The sequence below is a fragment of the Acomys russatus genome, chromosome 3 (assembly GCF_903995435.1).
Source record: "Acomys russatus chromosome 3, mAcoRus1.1, whole genome shotgun sequence".
NCBI lineage: Eukaryota > Metazoa > Chordata > Mammalia > Rodentia > Muridae > Acomys > Acomys russatus.
Window position 1 is genome coordinate 70,959,361 of NC_067139.1, and position 17,650 is coordinate 70,977,010.

Sequence of the window (17,650 nt, forward strand, 5' to 3'; positions counted from 1 at the left end):
ACTCTTAGCTGCTAAGTGCAAGCCCTCGCCCCCGCCACCCCATCCTGCCCATGGTTTCTTGTTGGCCTGGAGCCCTCTGCTTAGCTAGAGTGGTTGGTCAGTAAGTCCTAGCCTGTCTTCGTGCTAGAATTACAGGGGCAGCACGCTGCCACACTTGGCTTTTCACGTGGGGCCTGAGGCTCACACTTGGCTCCTCCTGCCTCAGTGACAAGAACTTTAGTGAGTGCATTCTCTCTCTCTAGCCCAGGAGTCTACATTTGACAGGAGCATTGATCCAACATCTAGCTATTCCGTACTTTCACCAAATTCAAACCAAGGAGGGAGGAAAGGGAGCGAGCCTCAACAAAGGCCACCAGACTATGACTACCGGCTCCGAAATACAAATGAAGCTATTCTAGGCAGGCAGAGGCCTTGATGTCTCTGAGAGTTGCAGAAAAGGCAGCTGTCTATAGGGATGAAAAACAGACCTCCCGTCAAACTTAAATGGAACGAAAAGACACAGTTCTGTCTTTATTACATCCTGAGCTTGAGCTCCATCTTCAGATTCATGTCACAGAATGCACACATGCCATCAGGCAGAGCAATAAGTCCGGACAGGCTGTCATTGCCTCTGCCCATGGGGAGTTGCTGTGCACTGAAGGGTAGCAGTGATGAAGTCGCAGCCTCCTTTGATTCACCTGTGTTATTGTGGTTATCCAAGGCTGCCTCAGTCTCTTGTGTAGCTGGTATTACAAACTTACACCACCAGCTCTGGCTAAACAGTCTTTTTTTTTTTTTTTTTTTTAGTATGAGAGTCTTCCTTGAAAACTAGGCTATTTCAAAACGTTAATTTCTCAGGGATTTGAAACTTATGTGCAAATTGAGGATATCAAATCCTTCCACCACTGTATTTTTGAAAATTATATCAAGACTTCTTGTGGCTAAGACACAAGTCAAAATACAAAATTCATTTACACTCCATTTGCCATCCGCCTCATGAATATAGCCTGAAGCTAGTGTTTTATAGCATTTTTAGTGAGCTTATGTTTTCACTGTGACCTATCAAATGAGGGCAGGTGTGGAATTTTCCCCTAGTGGCACTGTCTTGGCGCTTGGAACTCATGGATTCAGGAGCATTTTGGGGTTTTTGAATTCAGAATGCTTAGTGTATACTGCTTCTGCGGTGGTACGAACAGCACACAAGGCTAAGTATATACTTGTACTGAACAAATAGCTACTGAGTCATGAAAATGTTATCAGCCTTCATGAAATACAGGTTCCACACTCCTGTCAATGCAGACCAGAACTTAATTGAAAACTTCTGCTTCACTTCCAGCAGCTACAATGAGTTAAGACTGGCTGTATTTGAATGTCTATAAGCCCTTCATATGTTTTACTGATTTTATCATCTATGGAAATGTTCTCAATTGACCCATAAAGAGGATTATACCTTATTCTTCCTAATAAAATTAAACATACCACTTTGAGGAAGGGATATTAAAGCTTTCAATTGAAATGCTGGAAAAATATTTATAAAGCCTCAAACCTAGACTAGGTCTCTAGCATCTAGTATGATATTTATTTATTTATTTATTTATTTTTTCTAGTATGTTATTTAACTAGCTCATTTCTTGGCTATTTCTCTGTGTTTCTGGATCTCTCTCTCTCTGTTTCTGTCTCTGTGTCTCTCTCTCTCTTCTGTCTAACTCCCTCCCTCCCTCCCTCTAGGGTCTTGCTATGTAGCTCAGGCTGACCTTGAACTTGCAGCAATCCCCATGCCTCAGCCCTCAAGGCCTGGGATTACCAGTGCACACCACCAAACGTGATTTCAACCAGTGTGGTTCTCAGTACACCATTCTGTGAATTTCATTTCCTATGTAGTATGGATCTATCTCCAGAAAGATGATAGAAATTAGAAATGTTCAGACTTGACTCACTAATTTATATATTTTTCAATTTTAATATTAGCCTGCCTTTTTTTGGAATTGTTTAAAAAGGTGCACTGCAAATGGCATTTACTTATAGTCACGCTATGACACACAACAATTTGACTTTAAAAACCACCTATCCTACCCCTTTTTATATGGCATTTGAAATCTCTCTGATTACTGCAGTTTTATTTAGTTAATTACATTTATATTTAGAATATTCAAAGACTGCCTTTGAATTTAAGGACTATGAAGTCTATTTGGAAAAGTATACTTAATAAAAGTTAAATTAGCAAATTTGGTAGGAATATAAAAAGATTCATGAACATGTGAGGGTTTGAGCTAACACTTAATGAGGAATATATTTGCACAGGCAAAGAGGGGTATAGTGTGCTGTGGTGTGCTGTGGTGTGATGTGGGGTGGTGTGCTGTGCTGTGGTGTGGCGTGGCGTGGCGTGGCGTGGCGTGGAGTGCTGTGGTGTGGCGTGCTGTGGTGTGAGGTGTCTGAAGAACCCAGAATAACCAGGAAGTGGGGATTTACATAATACACTGTTAAAGCAATAAGAATCATTCATTGAAAAGGTATATTGTAAATAATTTGAGAGAAATGAGCATGCTTGAAAATTCTTATGTGAGTTCAATTTATGAAACCATTTCCTTTATGTTCCTGGCCTATGACATTTTTCTTCTTACCTCTAGATTATTTTTTGTAACATCAAGAGTAGCTACTGTCAAAGAATATCACCTACCTTACAGCAGTTCCTGGCTCCTTTTTAAAAATTCTGTTGTATTTATTTTTTATCTTTAGAATATAGACTTTGCCCAATGTCATAAAGTAAGACGATAACAAAGGTAAGGCAGCAGGAAGTGGTGTGACAACACTTGACTGTGGCTTCATGGACATTCCAGGCTGAGCAGCCCCACCTGTGACTGCAGCCTGATGCAGGAAGGCTCTGGAGAAGCATCCCTTGCCTTGTGCTCCCATTCAACAGACAACACTTTGCTTTCTTAAGACGTCTGGACCTGGATTCACAGTCTCATCACCAGAACTGCCCTCATCATGCTGCTGCACTGCGAGAAAGGCCATGGGGCAGGTTTATAATGTCACCTTGACAGGGGCATCATACAAAGTAGTACTGGGCATCACTCATGGGTATTGGTGGAGGCAGGATTTCCTGGCTCCTTTCTTATCCACTATTGGTGGGTTGGTTCTTAGGAACCATGATTTTTTTTTTTCCTGCAGCTTGACTTCGATGGCAAGAGGCTGAAGCTAGAGATGTCTTATTCTTACTAAACAGAGATGCCAGACTATGGGAATGAGGCTGAAAACAAGTGACCAAGTCTCTTCCTGTTACCCTGAGAGCTGAGGGTGGCCATCTTGTGTTAGTCGGTCTTTTGCGCCAATCAGCTGAGAAATCCATCTTCCCAGGAAGTGGCAGGAGAAGCAAGGGCTCATTTCTGCACTCACAGGTCCCAGTGGCTTCTAGCCATCCCTTCAAGTGCTGACCCCAGCTGCACTTCCACCCCTGGATTCCAAGACACCTTGTGTCTTCTAGAATTAATCCTCCCTTTCTGCGTAAGCTAGCTTGCTTTAGGTTTCTGTTCCACGCCCAGAGAGTCTTAATATGGGGATAATACGATGCTCCTGAAACCCAGCTGCCCTCTGCTTCTGTGCGTGTCCCCACCTGGACTCTAAGAATAAGGTTCCCCCTGGCTCACTGCTAGTGTTTGTATATTCCCTGCGTTAGGAATCTGAGCGCCACTGCTCACAATCCCTCTCGACTCCTTTACTTTGACTCCCTGGCTTTTACTCCTTATCCTTGAAGGAAATGCTGACAGAGAAATAGGGAAAATCTGGGAGTGTTTATATCTATCTATCTATCTATCTATCTATCTATCTATCTATCTATCTATATCTGGGCTTATGGCCAGATAAGGGCTCCATTAGTTCAAGGCTCCCTGGACATGTGATACAAAGTCTGGAAATCAAGAAAGGTTTCAAAACAGAAAGTGTTATTCAGGTCCAGTAGAGCAAGCAGGCTGGGCTACTCTGGAGGCCACCCGAGGGATAAGGTACCCCCTTTGCTTATGGGATCTTTAGCAGCTTCAGTGGCAGCTGCACCCTATCTCCTCTTACTAAGGGTCCTAATCAGATCACCTCTACTACAGCCAATTCTTCCAGACATACATAAAGCTATTATATGATAAGGTTACTCTGCTGTAACTGGAAAGTCATAAGCCTGGTATCTTCCAAAGAGTCCCCTCTTAGGGTGATGGTGGTACACACCTTTAATTCCAGCACTTGGGAGGGAGAGGCCGGTGGATCTGTGAGTTCGAGGCCAGCCTGGTCTACACAGTGAGTTCCAGGACATCCTAGACTACACAAGGAAACCCTGTCTTGGAAAAAAAAAAGTCCCTTTTTGTGTTGCAGGATATTTGATCCCATTGTGAACCCTGCGATTGTGAACTACAAACCCTGTTTCTTGTTTGGTGTGGTTGAGCCCTAACACACACCTTTAATTCAAGACCTTTCTGTTTATTGTGAATAGGTGATTATGGTGTGGCTCTGTCCTAGCACACACCTTTAATCTAAGAGCTTTCTGTACACAGGATTTAATAAAGTCAATTCCAGGTCAAGAGGTGGAACAAGAAACCAGCTGTCAGGGATTAAAGAGTAGGAGGGACTTTGAGTTGGAGGCTATTTAAGACAGTGTGGATAAGAAGAGGGGGCTTTTGAGCTTTGAGCTGGCAAACTTTTGGCTTTTAGCTTTTGGGTTTTTGGTTTTTACCTTTGGGACACGAGCTGAGTAGGAAGGTCAGCTGGTGATTTCTCTGCCTCTCTGAGCTAGCAGGTTTTACCCCAGCATCTGGCTCCTGAGTCTTTGTTAGGAAACTGGAACATTTGGGATTTCTGTTCATTATAACAACACTCTTGCTGAAAGGGTCATGCATAGGAAGTGGGTGGAGCAGCCGGAAGTCTCAGAGCCCTTGAAGGACCTCTGAAAGCAGATAGCCAGTTAGCTGACAACGGTGGCAATATACTCACAGTCTTACCCAACAGCAAAACTAAAAATAGCCTGTCACTTCATCACAGCATGCCTGCCTGGTTGTGCAGTGCAGAGCAAACATCAGAGTACAGTCTGTTGCTGTACTTCCACCAGTGAAAGGTCTGATGACATCAAGAAGGATTCAGAGGCGTATCCGTGAAGATCACCTGCGCAGTGGCCACTCAGGGCGTGGTTTACTGGGCTAACCTTTGCATGCCACAGGATCTCTCTCAGAATCTATTTATTTATTTCTTTTCAAAGGGCAAATGGGAGTTGTCTTTGACATCGGCAATTGTGCTTCCTGGATTTTTTTTGCATATTCTAATAATAAGTCTTGTTCGTATCTGTTGTAACCACTCACTACGCTACACATTATCGAGGTTCTGGGTCTAAAACCTAACATGTGCTGGCACCATAGAAAACCTCAGTGAAATAGTTAGTAGACAAATAAATGAATAAATGGACAGATGAAAAACCCAACCTCACAGGGAGGGCCCTGAAAAGCTTCTTCAGCAACTAATGATTGGTCTGACTCCTCACAGAGTTAAGGCCATGCCCTTAGTAAAGTGAAAAGGTGAAGGGAAGGATGTAGGGTGTTCAGGGTACTTGAGGTTCCTTTTGAGGGACTCACAAGTGGTTGAAATGACCAGTGTGGGCAAGAGAAAGGGGCTGAAGCTGACGAGATGTGCAGGGGAACTTTGTGGGTACCATTACAGAGTTTGAGATTCAATGCACAAGGACTGGGGAGCTGTTTTCAGTGTGAAAGGAAGATGTTGAGATCTTCTGGAAAGTTTTCTTTGGCAGCAGCATGACAGGTAACCAACCGACAGCTTGATGGAAGCGGGTTGATGTAGACTACAGGGCTCCAGGTGGGAACCACAGTGCTCAAGGATCCAAGGAGTAGATGGCTGGGCTGAAAACCACCGCCCGCCTCCCCAACTCTGTCCCCGTTGTCATTTTTTTTTTTTTTTAATCACCCATCAGTACATCACACTCTCCTTCAGGACCAGTGTCCAAGAATTCTGAGGAGGCAGAAATGCCAAGCACAGCAGAGCTCCATAGAGACGACCAAAGCACTGTCCCTCAGCATGACGGCTGGTGGGGCCTCCTCCGTCTCTCGTCAGGGAAAAGAGTGTCTCTGACACAGCAGTCCCCAGGCCACCTCCCTTCCCCTGGCAATTAAAACACCCACCAGTCTCTTTGTATTTTTTTCAGGAGGGGAATGAAAAAAGAAGAAGCCAGAAAGTGACAGAGGAAGGAAACACTCAGGAAATATCTCATTAGCAACCCAAGGAAGAATAAATGCCACAGAAAAGCAGGCAGGATCTGATGATGGTGTGCCGTCCACCAGGAGTCCACGTTTACAAAGGAGGTTTCTAGGCGGATGGGGAAATGTTCCTGGATGTTTGCCAAGCTTCTTTATGAAGGTGGATAAGCTCACCCTTCACTGAGCAGATGGCAGTGAGACTGTTCAAACCCCTTGCCCGGAGGCTGCAGTTCTTAACTGTGGCTATATACTGGAATTAACCGAAGATTAAAAAAAAAAAAAAAAAAAAAAAAAAAGAAAGAAAGAAAGAAAGAAAGAAAGAAAAATACTGATGCCTGAATCCTAAACCCAAGAGACCCTAACTTAACTGGCTTTCCTTTTGGTGTGGTTTGGGAAGCAGTTTGTTTTGGAACCTTTGGGTGCTGTGAGCATAGAGATGGGCTGAGAACAGCTCTAAATCAGGAGCCAGCTAACTCATTTTGTAAATGACAGAAAGTCATTATTTTTTGTGGGCTGTGTGATCCCTGTTAACACCTCTATCCTGTGGTTGGACTGTGAATGAGCCACACACAAATGTAAGTGAACGAGTATCCTTATGTCCCTGATGATAATTTATTTTTAAAAACAGTGTGGGCTGGATTTGGGTCCTGTACCACATTTTATTGCCTATTGCACACCCCAATGCATCCACTGAACGATCCTGATTTTTCAAGGTATAAGGGGGAAAAAAGTAGAAAAATACTGTAGTTTTTTTTTTTAAGGCACTTGGAACAATGTTCTATTTTTATTTTAGTACAGTGAGATATATTTCTGAGTTCCATTTCCTAAAGTGCTTCTGAGGAAGTCAAATTGTGATGAGTGACAAAAATTAACCTTACTGGTAATCCATCCTATAATAGCTGTCTTCTTATAATGACATAGTGGGGAGATTCACATTCAAAATATGCCAAACAAAGGGTCAGGACAAAAACCGTGCCTCTATTTAAGTTGGTTTCAATAAAGCTGACAGGCTAAGTCTGGGGCACGAAAGGAAAAAATAGATCACGAACCTTCGTTAAACGTCTGTGCTGTTTGATTTTTGAAGAGACATCCAGTATGGCTTTGTGTACGTGCATGTGGGGGTCGGAGGTGAAGCCCAGACAGCTTCCTCTATCACTCCCCACCTTATTTTTTGAGACAGGGTCGCGTGCTGTTTCTGTTCACTGCTGGGCTGGTGAGTCCCTGAGAGCTGCTTGTTTCCGCGCGCTGCCACATCTAGCTTTTTCTTTTTTGCATCATTACTTACAGCATTCCCTCCCCACGTGTGTGTGTTGTGTGTATATGTAGTATGTGTGTGGTGTGTGTGGTTTGTGTGACTAGTATGTGTATAATGTATGGTGTGTTTGTGTGTAGTATGTATGTGTGTGTGTGTGTGCAGTGCATGTGGTTTGAGTGGTGTGTATTGCGTGTGGGTGTATGCATGTTGCTGTGTCTGTGTGTTTAGTGTGTGTGTGGTGTGTCTGTGTGGTCTGCATGTTATGTGTGTGTGTGTTTGTGTATTGTGTGTGTTGAATGTGTGAGGTGTGTGTGTGTGTGGTATGATTTTTGTGCCACAGAGCACATGTAGAAGTCAGAGAGGGTCAGTTTTCTCCTGAACTCAGATTGTTAAGCTTGGTAGTGAGTAGCTTTACCATTGAGCCATCTTGTAGACCCACACTTGACTTTTGTGGTGGTGCTAGAAATCCAAACTCAAGCCCCCTTCTTTGCACAGAAGGCATTTCACTCCCTGAGTATCTACCTATGCCTTAAGTGTGACTACCGTGCTTTGAAGAAAAAAAAAAAAAAAAACCAGTAAGACATAGATGAAAAAAATTGTCAGGCATGAATGAATGAATAAAACAGATTAGACTCATAAAATCAGCACTTAGTCTTAGATGCTGAATGGGACAGAAAACGTTAGAACTCAAAATGAGAAGAAGGTCTTTATTGGGTCCTGGAGGTGACTAGTAGATTGATGTCTCACGTGCTCACCCTTTTTTGGTTCTTTGAGATGGGGTTTCTCTCTGTAGCCCGGTTGTCCCGGAACTTACTCTAGAACGTGCTGCCTCTACCTTATTTCTAACTCAACATAGGGACCCTACTTCAGTGCATATCATTATTTTATGTTGAGAAATCCTCAAAAAGGCAAAGATATCTTAGAGAGACAAGTATCAGTGGAATTGCTAGATCTCTTTCCTAGCCTTACTGATAGTATCCATCTCTATGGAAAACCGGTTGAACAGCAGTTGGCTATAAGACGTTTGCTCCTTACTCAAGCTGGACACACTACAGATGACGTCATCCTTACCTTTATCCTGTCGATGTTGGCCTCCATCTTCAGCTGTTCTACCAGCTTCCTGGCTTGGGCTATGCTGGCGGTGTTGTTGCTGGCCATTGGAGAGCTGGGTAGGGTCTTCAGACGCTCTAGAAAACATGGAGGAAGACTGCATCAGAGAGTTCACAAGCTGCCAAACATGCAGTTCTTTACAACCAGCAAATCTCAAGCAGTGATGGGAACCAGGCCCAGTTCCCCAGCCACCTACATCCCCGTCAGCATCATGGATCACTAGCAGGACTTGACTTCCCATTTCTGCCCTGTCCCAAGAGGAATGTTCCCCAAGTTAGGCAGTGTAAGATACACCAATATATACATATATATGATATTGAATCACCTTAACTTATACAGTGCCTTGGCAGTGGCTGCTGCGGGTTGTGGCCATTCTATCATCCAGGGCTGGGTGAAGTGTCCTTAGAGAATGAGAGGGGAAGCTGAGCAGAGTGGTCAAAGGCAAATTTGAGTCTCCTTCAGGTCTCAACACCATTCCCGATACGCTGACAGAATCGAGCCCTACACTGCTGTTTAGTTGTGACCACTGCAAACTGCTTCCCTCGGGGACACGAAACTGGGGCGGCAGGGGCGGTGGTGGATGTGGGCATTGGCTTTCCAATGCCACCTAGCTGCACATTGTGAAGAGCTGTCCCTAAACACTCTGAACTGGGTCTCAGTTTGCAGCTCTTTGCTCACAGTCCCTCAGGAACCTACCCACCGTGTCAAGGGGAGACGGAACTATGACAAAAGTGTTAAGACTGTGCCCTTGTGCCTTGAAAGGGAAGTTCTCTGCCAGTGTGGAACATGAGGGGATGCCTGATAGTGCTCCCGCAGCCCCTCCTGTGGCCTACCTCCCACACTCTCCAAATTCTCACTGGGTCTTGCTCCTCACTAAAGTTCTATGCTATGACTGGGTCTTGCTCCTCATCAGGGTTCCATGCTGTGACTGGGTCTTGCTCCTCACTAAAGTTCCAAGCTATCCCTTAAAGCTTCCCTTGGGGGTTCCTGACATTTAACAGGATAGCAATATCCAGGAGCTTTAATTTAACTGGAGTGCCAGACCTAGGAAATAAAACGTGACACATGGCATGGGTCTACACTGGTTCAATCTTGTTCTGGATCCATTATACTAAAGGCCAAAACTCTTGCCCACTTTAGGAAATTTTTAAAGTAGAAATGGAGCAGGACCAGGTTCTTAAAAAAAAAAAAAAAAAAAGCAAGGGCACATAGAAAATTCAAGAGATGAAGAATAACCCATAATAAACCATAGACAATTTTACCCATCACTAAAATGAAAAAAACAAAAGCAAAGGACTATAAGTGATTTTTTTTTGTATTAAGAACACAAGTTTATAAATGACCTCTTTTGTATTTTTTTCATGCATAATTCTTCAAGATAAAAGAGGACATTTTGTATAATTCTCTGTCGAGTTCCTTCTGAGACGGTTGGTTTATAATGAATGCTGCAAATAGACTGTTCAACATTTGCAGTGTAAACGGGAGGGCAATTAACTGTTCCCTCAACTTTGTTTCAAAGGGTTTGGAGGGTTTGGAGACAACACAGCGAGGGGGAAATTGAAGCGATATCTGAAGCAACAAGGAGCTCCAAACTGTACCTTCAGACGCTTGAAGATAAAGAGAGACAGAAAGTCATGTAAAAACAACAAGAATGGGCTTGAGTGATGGTTCAATGGGTAAACAAACTTGCTGCCAAGCCTGACGGCCTAGGTGCCGTCCCTTGAAGGCCCACAGCGTGGAAGAAGAGTACGCACGCGCGTGCGCACGCACACAGGGACACACACACACACACACACACACACACACACACACACACACACACACACAAAATAAATGTAAAAGACTATGATCTCATCAGCATAGTTAAGAACCTGGTCCTTGCACAAGGGGATTATATGTCCGAAACCCACTAGACATTTGATAGCCTAGCAAAACGTAATAAAGCTGAGATGGAGTATTGACTTCCCAGTCAGCCCGAGATGGAAACAGCCACGGTCTCCAAGTCCCTGGACACTGTTCTGTGAAGCTAACGCTTCTGCCTAGAATGCATTCATCGCATGAGAATGTAGATAATCATAGAATTACTGAACCTTCGCTGGGCCTGAAAGAGACTCAGAAGTCTGGCCAGCTACTCTTCTGCCTTGAATCAAAACTAAATCATCTAGTAACCAGAAACACATACATAATTTATCTGTCAATTCCCCTTTCTCTCTTTTTTCATTTGTAATGGCACCTTTTTATTTCTTTTTTCGTGTGTATGTGTGTGTGTGTGTGTGTGTGTGTGTGTGTGTTACCTGTTTGTGTATGCTCATGTGTGGATGGGTGCGTGTGTGTGTGTGTGTGTGTGTGTGTGTGTGTGTGTGTGTGTGTGTGTGTGTAGGTCAATGTTAACTGTTCTTTGCCTTATTTTTTGAGTCAGAGTCTCTCATTTAATACAGACCTCACTGATTCCCCTAGGCTGGCTGGCTGGTGAGCCCTGGGGATCCTCCTGTTCCTCCTGTTGCTGTCATGGGATTACAGGGGCATGCCCCCAAACCCAGTATTTGTACGTGGGTTCTGGCAGATCAAACTCAGGACTTCATGCTTGCCCACCTTCCCAAGCCCACCTTCTTTTCTGTTTCACCAATTACAGAAACCCTGGACCTTAGCTGGGTATCCTCTGCTGAATAATCCATTTTCTAGCCTCCTTTGCAGATAGATATGATCACCTAAGTTTTGTCCAATAAGACACGAGCAGTGATGTCCTTGATGGAAGAATTTGATTTCTCTCCTGCTTCTGGCCATCTTGAATATTCCAGGATGGGTAGGAAGAAGTTGTATTTTTTTTCTTTTTAAGTTTTAGGGTTGCATCCTTTCTTTCTAAAAATAGATTCATTTAAAAGATGTTATGTGTCTGTTTGTGTGGATATTTGCACATGTATGTATGTACATGTAGAGGTTGGAAGAGTGTGAGAGATGCCCTGGAACTGGAGTTACAGGCACTTGTGTGTCACCTGACTTGGGTGCTGGGAACTGAACTCAGGTCCTGTGGAAGAACAGCAAGTACTCTTAACTGCTGAGCCAACATATGTTTTACCTCTGGTTAATTCCTAAATATTCCTTTTTTTGATGCTATTGTAAGTACAACCATTTTCATAAGTTTTTCCTTCAGATCATTTCTTCTTAGTGTATAGAAACGGCCCCTCACTAATTCCCAAACTGAGTTGAAAGCAATCGCATACATAGGGAAGCATGGTTGAGGAACGCACTGCACTTTGTGAACACAAGGGGTCTAAGGGAGAGGTCCATTCCATCAGGTGCTTAGTCCACAGGGACTGACCAACACACAGCTCACACGTTGATAATGCTCCATTTTCATTTTACACATATGGACAACATTTATTCTAAGAGAGAAGAACCTAATTCAAACTTACTAATCGTAGCAACAACTCTAAAAAGAAAAGGAAATTCTCCTGAAAACATGCAGACAAAGCTTCAGATTGCACATACCTCTTAAAGATCAGAGGCGGGGGTGGGGGTGGGGGGGCAGTGGCTTTTTGATAAAATGCAGGCAGGGATGATGTATTCATTGCTACAGTGTTTTCCTAGCATGCCAAGGCCCTGAATTCAATTCAACTCAGTCTCAGCATAACAGAACAAAACAAACAAAACCCCAATCCACCAAACCCCACACCAAAGTGATAATTTCTATATACCTCCTCCCTGTTCTCTCATCAGCCTGGTCCTTGGTGATGCTCTAGAGTTCTGCAGAACCCAGCCCAGCCCTGAGCCTCAAGACTCCAACAGAGATGTGCCGGGCAGTGGAGGCCCTCCCTTCCAGGAGTCCCAGGAAGCCACAGGGCAGAAAAAACTGAGTCTGGGGGAAAGTTCAGAAGACCTCAATGTCGCCTAGAATACATGTGGTTACATTCTTGAATTTTCCTGATCTACTGGTGGTGATAGCGGAAGGCACTTGGAAATGTGTGTGTGCTTCTGGCTGTGACAATAAATGGAGATAATAAGTGATATGTGATGTGCTGAGGTAGACGCTCAGTGCTCTCCAGCTTGCCACATAACCATGAAGGGTGCTGTTCCACATGCCTCTGGTGCCTTCAGTGGAGGAGCATTGAAAAGACAGCCATCAAGTTGTGCACAACAAAGCTGCTCACAGAACATGCACCATGCAGAAAGCATCTACTACCTACTTGTAGAGCCTGATATTTTATGATTCCCAGGACCCACCCAGTGATGAATGAGGGCTAAGAGCTCATCATTCTCATTAGCATCCCTGTGCCTTAGGGGTCTGTGGTCCCTGTTAATTTAAAGTAGAACACAGTCTCTTTGTGCAGTGTCCTGGTAGACCGAGATTATGTTGAGCTGGATTTGCCCATCAGCAGAAAACAAAAGCCCCCACAAATATCAAATGACTCTAGAACAGCCCCAGGGATTAGATGCGAGGGACTGGAGGAAGTTTGCAGGAATGTCACATCCTACCTGAATTCCAAACCCAAGAAGAACACACAAGACATTATTCTATTCAGTCTCTGGGTCCTGGCCTGATCCAAGGACCAGGAGAATTATAAGGGGGCGGTAACAATTTCTTTGTCCTCAAAACAAACTCAGCACTTTCATTTTCTTCAGGAGCAACTTTTTGGTTAAAGAACCATACATTTTCCTGTCACTTTGACTTTGTAATAAAATGTACAACCCTTTATTTCTACGACACAAAGATAAATAAGTGTTTTGAAAATGCCTTAGAAAATGTAGGTTAATTGTGAAGGATTTTTTATTGTTTTCATCCTTTAGTGGTTTTTGTTGTTGTTTAAAAACATTCAGACAGATTTCTGGAGGAACATTTATTTTAATTACAACTGTGCATTTCTCTGCACCATGCTTTGATATTTGCAGTAGGTTTGTGTGGGGGTGTTGATTAGTTTGTTTTGTTTAATTAATTTATAGATCTGGAATACAAATTAGAGGTTACAGTCTCCCAGCCACTTGATAATGTCTTTGTTATTTTCATTGGTCAGCTTGCCATATCATTGGTGCTTGGTGGTTAGTTCATTTTAAATTGGAAGACCAATTTTAGAATGTGCCAATTAAAATTTTTTTTAGAGATTCAACAATGATTTATCTGTATATATAACTGTACTAAATGCTCACACTATATTCATCCAATTGGAGCCTGGGAACTTTTGCCATTCACTTTTTGATCGTTACTCAAATTTATTGCAAATACACTGACATTATATATCTCTATATTATATATATATACATTATATGTGATACATAAATTCAAATTAATTGTATTGTATATACTGATGAGATTGGCATATGTACTAACATCAGATACTATGCACTTACAATTTCACCATCAGGATACTAGTGAACTTACGCACTGTGGCTGCAGTACAGGTCAAATAATAACACGTGAATCTGCCAGGTCTTATGGTAACTCTGGTCTTGCATCTCTTTCTTCTACCAGCTGGCCACTTGGACTTGGAGACAGAAAAATATCGTATTGATCTCTGCCAATTGTCACACACTCATTTCCTTTGAGTTATTATAAGTTGCTCTTCCTCCCTTAACACTGTCAAGCCCTGGGGTATCTGGGTCAGAATCCACTGTACATCTTTGCTCCTTCAGCCCCAGCCACTCAACAACGGATTGCAAAGATCTTTCTGGAGTCATGGTGTCTTGGTTTCCTTGCCCTTGACCACTTTTGAGCAATACTGTGAAGGCCTGAGGCAGAGAATGAAAACAGATTGGGCAGGGCCTATACTCCCATATAGGTGTTCATACCAACAGCACGGGGGAGCTTGGACACAGAAAGTGTGTGACGATCTTGGGCTCCAGGACTCCATGAGTCACTGACAGGAAAGACAAGGGATGGGAGGCAGAACAGGGAGGGGCAGGAGGAGTGGTGAGGAGGCAGAGCACGACAAGCCATCCCTCGGTAGCCTCAGGGGATTCACTGGTCTGTCATCATACCATGGGCTGGAACCAGTGGTCCTGATCTGGGGTCTGTAATACATGTTTAGTCATTTTCACATACATAAAAGCCATTTATTATGCTCTGTAGGTCTAAAGTGAAGATGGGATGGTAAGAAAAACAGAAGAGAAATCTCCCCAGAGCGGTCCCCAGCCCTGATTCCTCTCCTGGCTCTATTCTTTCACTAAGTGACAAGGAGTTCATGTGAATACATTTCGCTTGTACACCAAAAGCTTGCCGGTTGGGGCAGGTTCATTCAAGCATCACCCTATTTAATTCCCGGCATGACGCAGAGGGAATTGATGCTTAGGATAAGTGGGCACATTTGTGAGAAGGATGCTCCTGTCTCCTTGGGAAAGAATTTTTTTTTTTAGATGCTTCTCAAATTCACATCTTCAGAAGCACCAGTCTGATCTTAATGTGGAGTCTGTGGTACATGTTTCGCCATTTCACACACACAAAAAACCATTTATTATGCTCTGTAGGTCTCTGTAGCTTCCGGAAAAGCTAATGTGAACAAAACCAACAACCAGAGCTGCTATCAGACCGAACGGGAATGACTTCAGATCCACATTTCTATTCCTATGAGATTTCCCTGGGAAGCAAGTGCTTCCAGTGACTTCCTTGCACTCTGCAGGAGGCTTGATTCCGGGGTGTGGGTGGAGAGGATGGCCTGCAGGCCGCCTGTACCAGAAACCGTCACTAGCCTGTTGTTTTTGGAAACATTTAGCTTCTACAAGATGGAATCTTCCTCATGGACACAGGGTAGCAGATTTTCACGACCTTTGTGAAAAATACAGGCCTTGGTAAAAATGTCACCTTCAAAATCACGAGTTTTATAAAGTGAAACAGAAGGAAAGAAGCTGCATTGACGTGCTGAGACGGCACATCAGCCATGCTAAGATGGCAAGTCAGCTTTTAGTTTTCATCTGAGCCTGGATAAAGTCATGGCTTGTCTCAGTAAATGGGAGCTGGTATTCTTGGATACTAGGGTAAGCTTTGTTCCCGCCAAGGAAAGATTAGTATTCTGTGTGATATATGTTGGTTCTTAAAAATTATTATATGTATGGAAGGAAGCCTAGACCATGAGCTGCAGGATTCTGAGGACAGAGAAATACAAGCTAGTTTCTATGGAAATGACTGTGAACCTACTGATGCCTAAGCCTCTGCAACAGCAGGCAATGCGGATGTGATGGGCAGCAGCCTTCTGCTTCCTTGAAGAGATTATCTATTGGCTAATTAATCTCTTTTCAGAAACCCCAGCTTCATTCTAAAATCCTTAGTAGATCCCAAATCTAAAACAAACAAACAAACAAACAAAGAAAAACCCACTTCCTGGAGTTCGGCGGGCTTCCCGGCCTGAGCTTCCTTGCCGAGATGCTGAGGTTCCTGCTGCTTACTAAATGAGACAAGGCAGCTAGCTGGTCAACAGAGATGCTGAGCGCTCCAAATGGGAACTGGGCCATTTCTGCTCAGGTTTGCTTTCATGGTTGTCGTATTGTCTGGGCGTTCCCTTGATGCAAGGGACACACGACACAAGCCTGAAAAGGCATGTATCAGAAGACAGGAACGCTGGACTCACGCTGGCACAGGACCTCACGGCTATGACAGGCAGAAGACGCCAGCCTTCCTAGGGCCTCTCTTGCTGAGCTATCAAGGGAGCATTCCACAGGTGGGCCTGACCTTGCGGCAGCCCGTTGTGAATTATGGAGTGCCGCACATTCCCTCTAGCAAAGACCATGGAAGAGGAATCATGAAATAAGAAACACAAAGAAGAAACTCTGTGAGCTTTATTAGCAAAGAACTTAGATAATAAATGAGAATTTAAAACACTCTGGGGGAGGGCTCGGTTTTGGAGGAGTAAGGAAATCCTCACATCTACATTTGAAATTTCTAATTTGCACGAGCAACCTGTCAAAGATACTCAGGAAATCGTCAAAAGATGATAATTTGAAATTCAGTTGTGGGTTTAAATTATCAAGGATTCATTGAGTGCTTAATGGGTGGCATCCAGAAGCAACCACTGTGTTGTCTATGTCTATTAAGCTTCTATGGGAACCAGCTGCCAGGCAGATTCTAGAACGTGCTGTGAGCTTCCTCAATGAGTCTAAGAAGACAGCTTCCCTCTCACTGTTCCCTTCTGCAGGCCAGACCCATGTCCACAAATGGCATCTACAAAGGTTTCTTGTACCACAGAATAAGCTGGCAAGCCTAGCAGGCAGGCTTGTGGAATTGGCTGCTGCATCTGTCCTCAGGCCTGTTTCCTGTACGCAAAGGACCAGCAGAGCCCACAGCAAGTGCTTCTGGCAAGAGAACTGCTGCCTGCCCTGGGCCCACATCACCAGCTCTGATCCTCAGCCAAGTTCTCTGCTCTCCCAACACAGCTCTGTCTACCAGCTGTGTGGTGATTTTGTCGTGTGTCTTTCCCACAAGCGTCTCAGCGACTTAAGTCCACAACAGCCCAGACAGCTGTACCAGGATAACCCAAGCCATTTCCCTGACTTTGTTGTTGTTGCTTGCTGACTGGTATTATTAAAGACCACTATTTTATTCAGACGTTTATATGATAGGTAATCATCAGATCTGCTACTGAACCACGTGAAGAGTCGTGTACCTGTCTTCACTAACAGTTTGTTCCAGGTTTCCCCTAAGGGCTTCTGCACATGCTGCCTCCCCTGTCTGCAGCGCTGCATTGCTGTCAGGTGGTACTGCCTACAAACTCCTCACTCAGGCCCAGGTTCAAACATCAAGCTCCCTGATCATGCCTCCTGAAGGGCCTCTGGCCAGCTGCTGTCATTCCCTGGAGTATCACTCTTGTTCTGTTTTTCTTTTTATGTATGTATGTATGTATGTATGTATGTAATGAGTGTTTTCTGCCTTGATGCACACCAGAAGACAGATTTAGATTCAGATTACATTACAGATAGTTGTGAGCCACCATGTGGTTGCTGGGAATTGAACCCAGGTCCTCCAGAAGATCAGCCAGTGCTCTTAACCACTGAGCCATCTCTCCAGCCCCCTCTTGTTCTTTTTTTTTTCCCAGTGCACTATAATCTTTTAATGTGGTACAGTATTAAATGAATTTAGTCATCA

The 17,650-nt window shown here is 43.9% G+C and overlaps 1 protein-coding gene across 1 annotated transcript in view; it reads right to left on the reverse strand.

Annotated features, from left to right (window-relative positions):
- Positions 1-17,650, reverse strand: part of Gng2 (G protein subunit gamma 2) — a 91,440-nt gene that overhangs the window by 9,754 nt on the left and 64,036 nt on the right. Inside the window, exon 4 of the mRNA XM_051142555.1 lies at positions 8,548-8,663. Within this exon, the coding sequence (XP_050998512.1) occupies positions 8,548-8,634 (87 nt within the window). The 5' untranslated portion in view covers positions 8,635-8,663. The remainder of the gene's footprint in view (positions 1-8,547; positions 8,664-17,650) is intronic.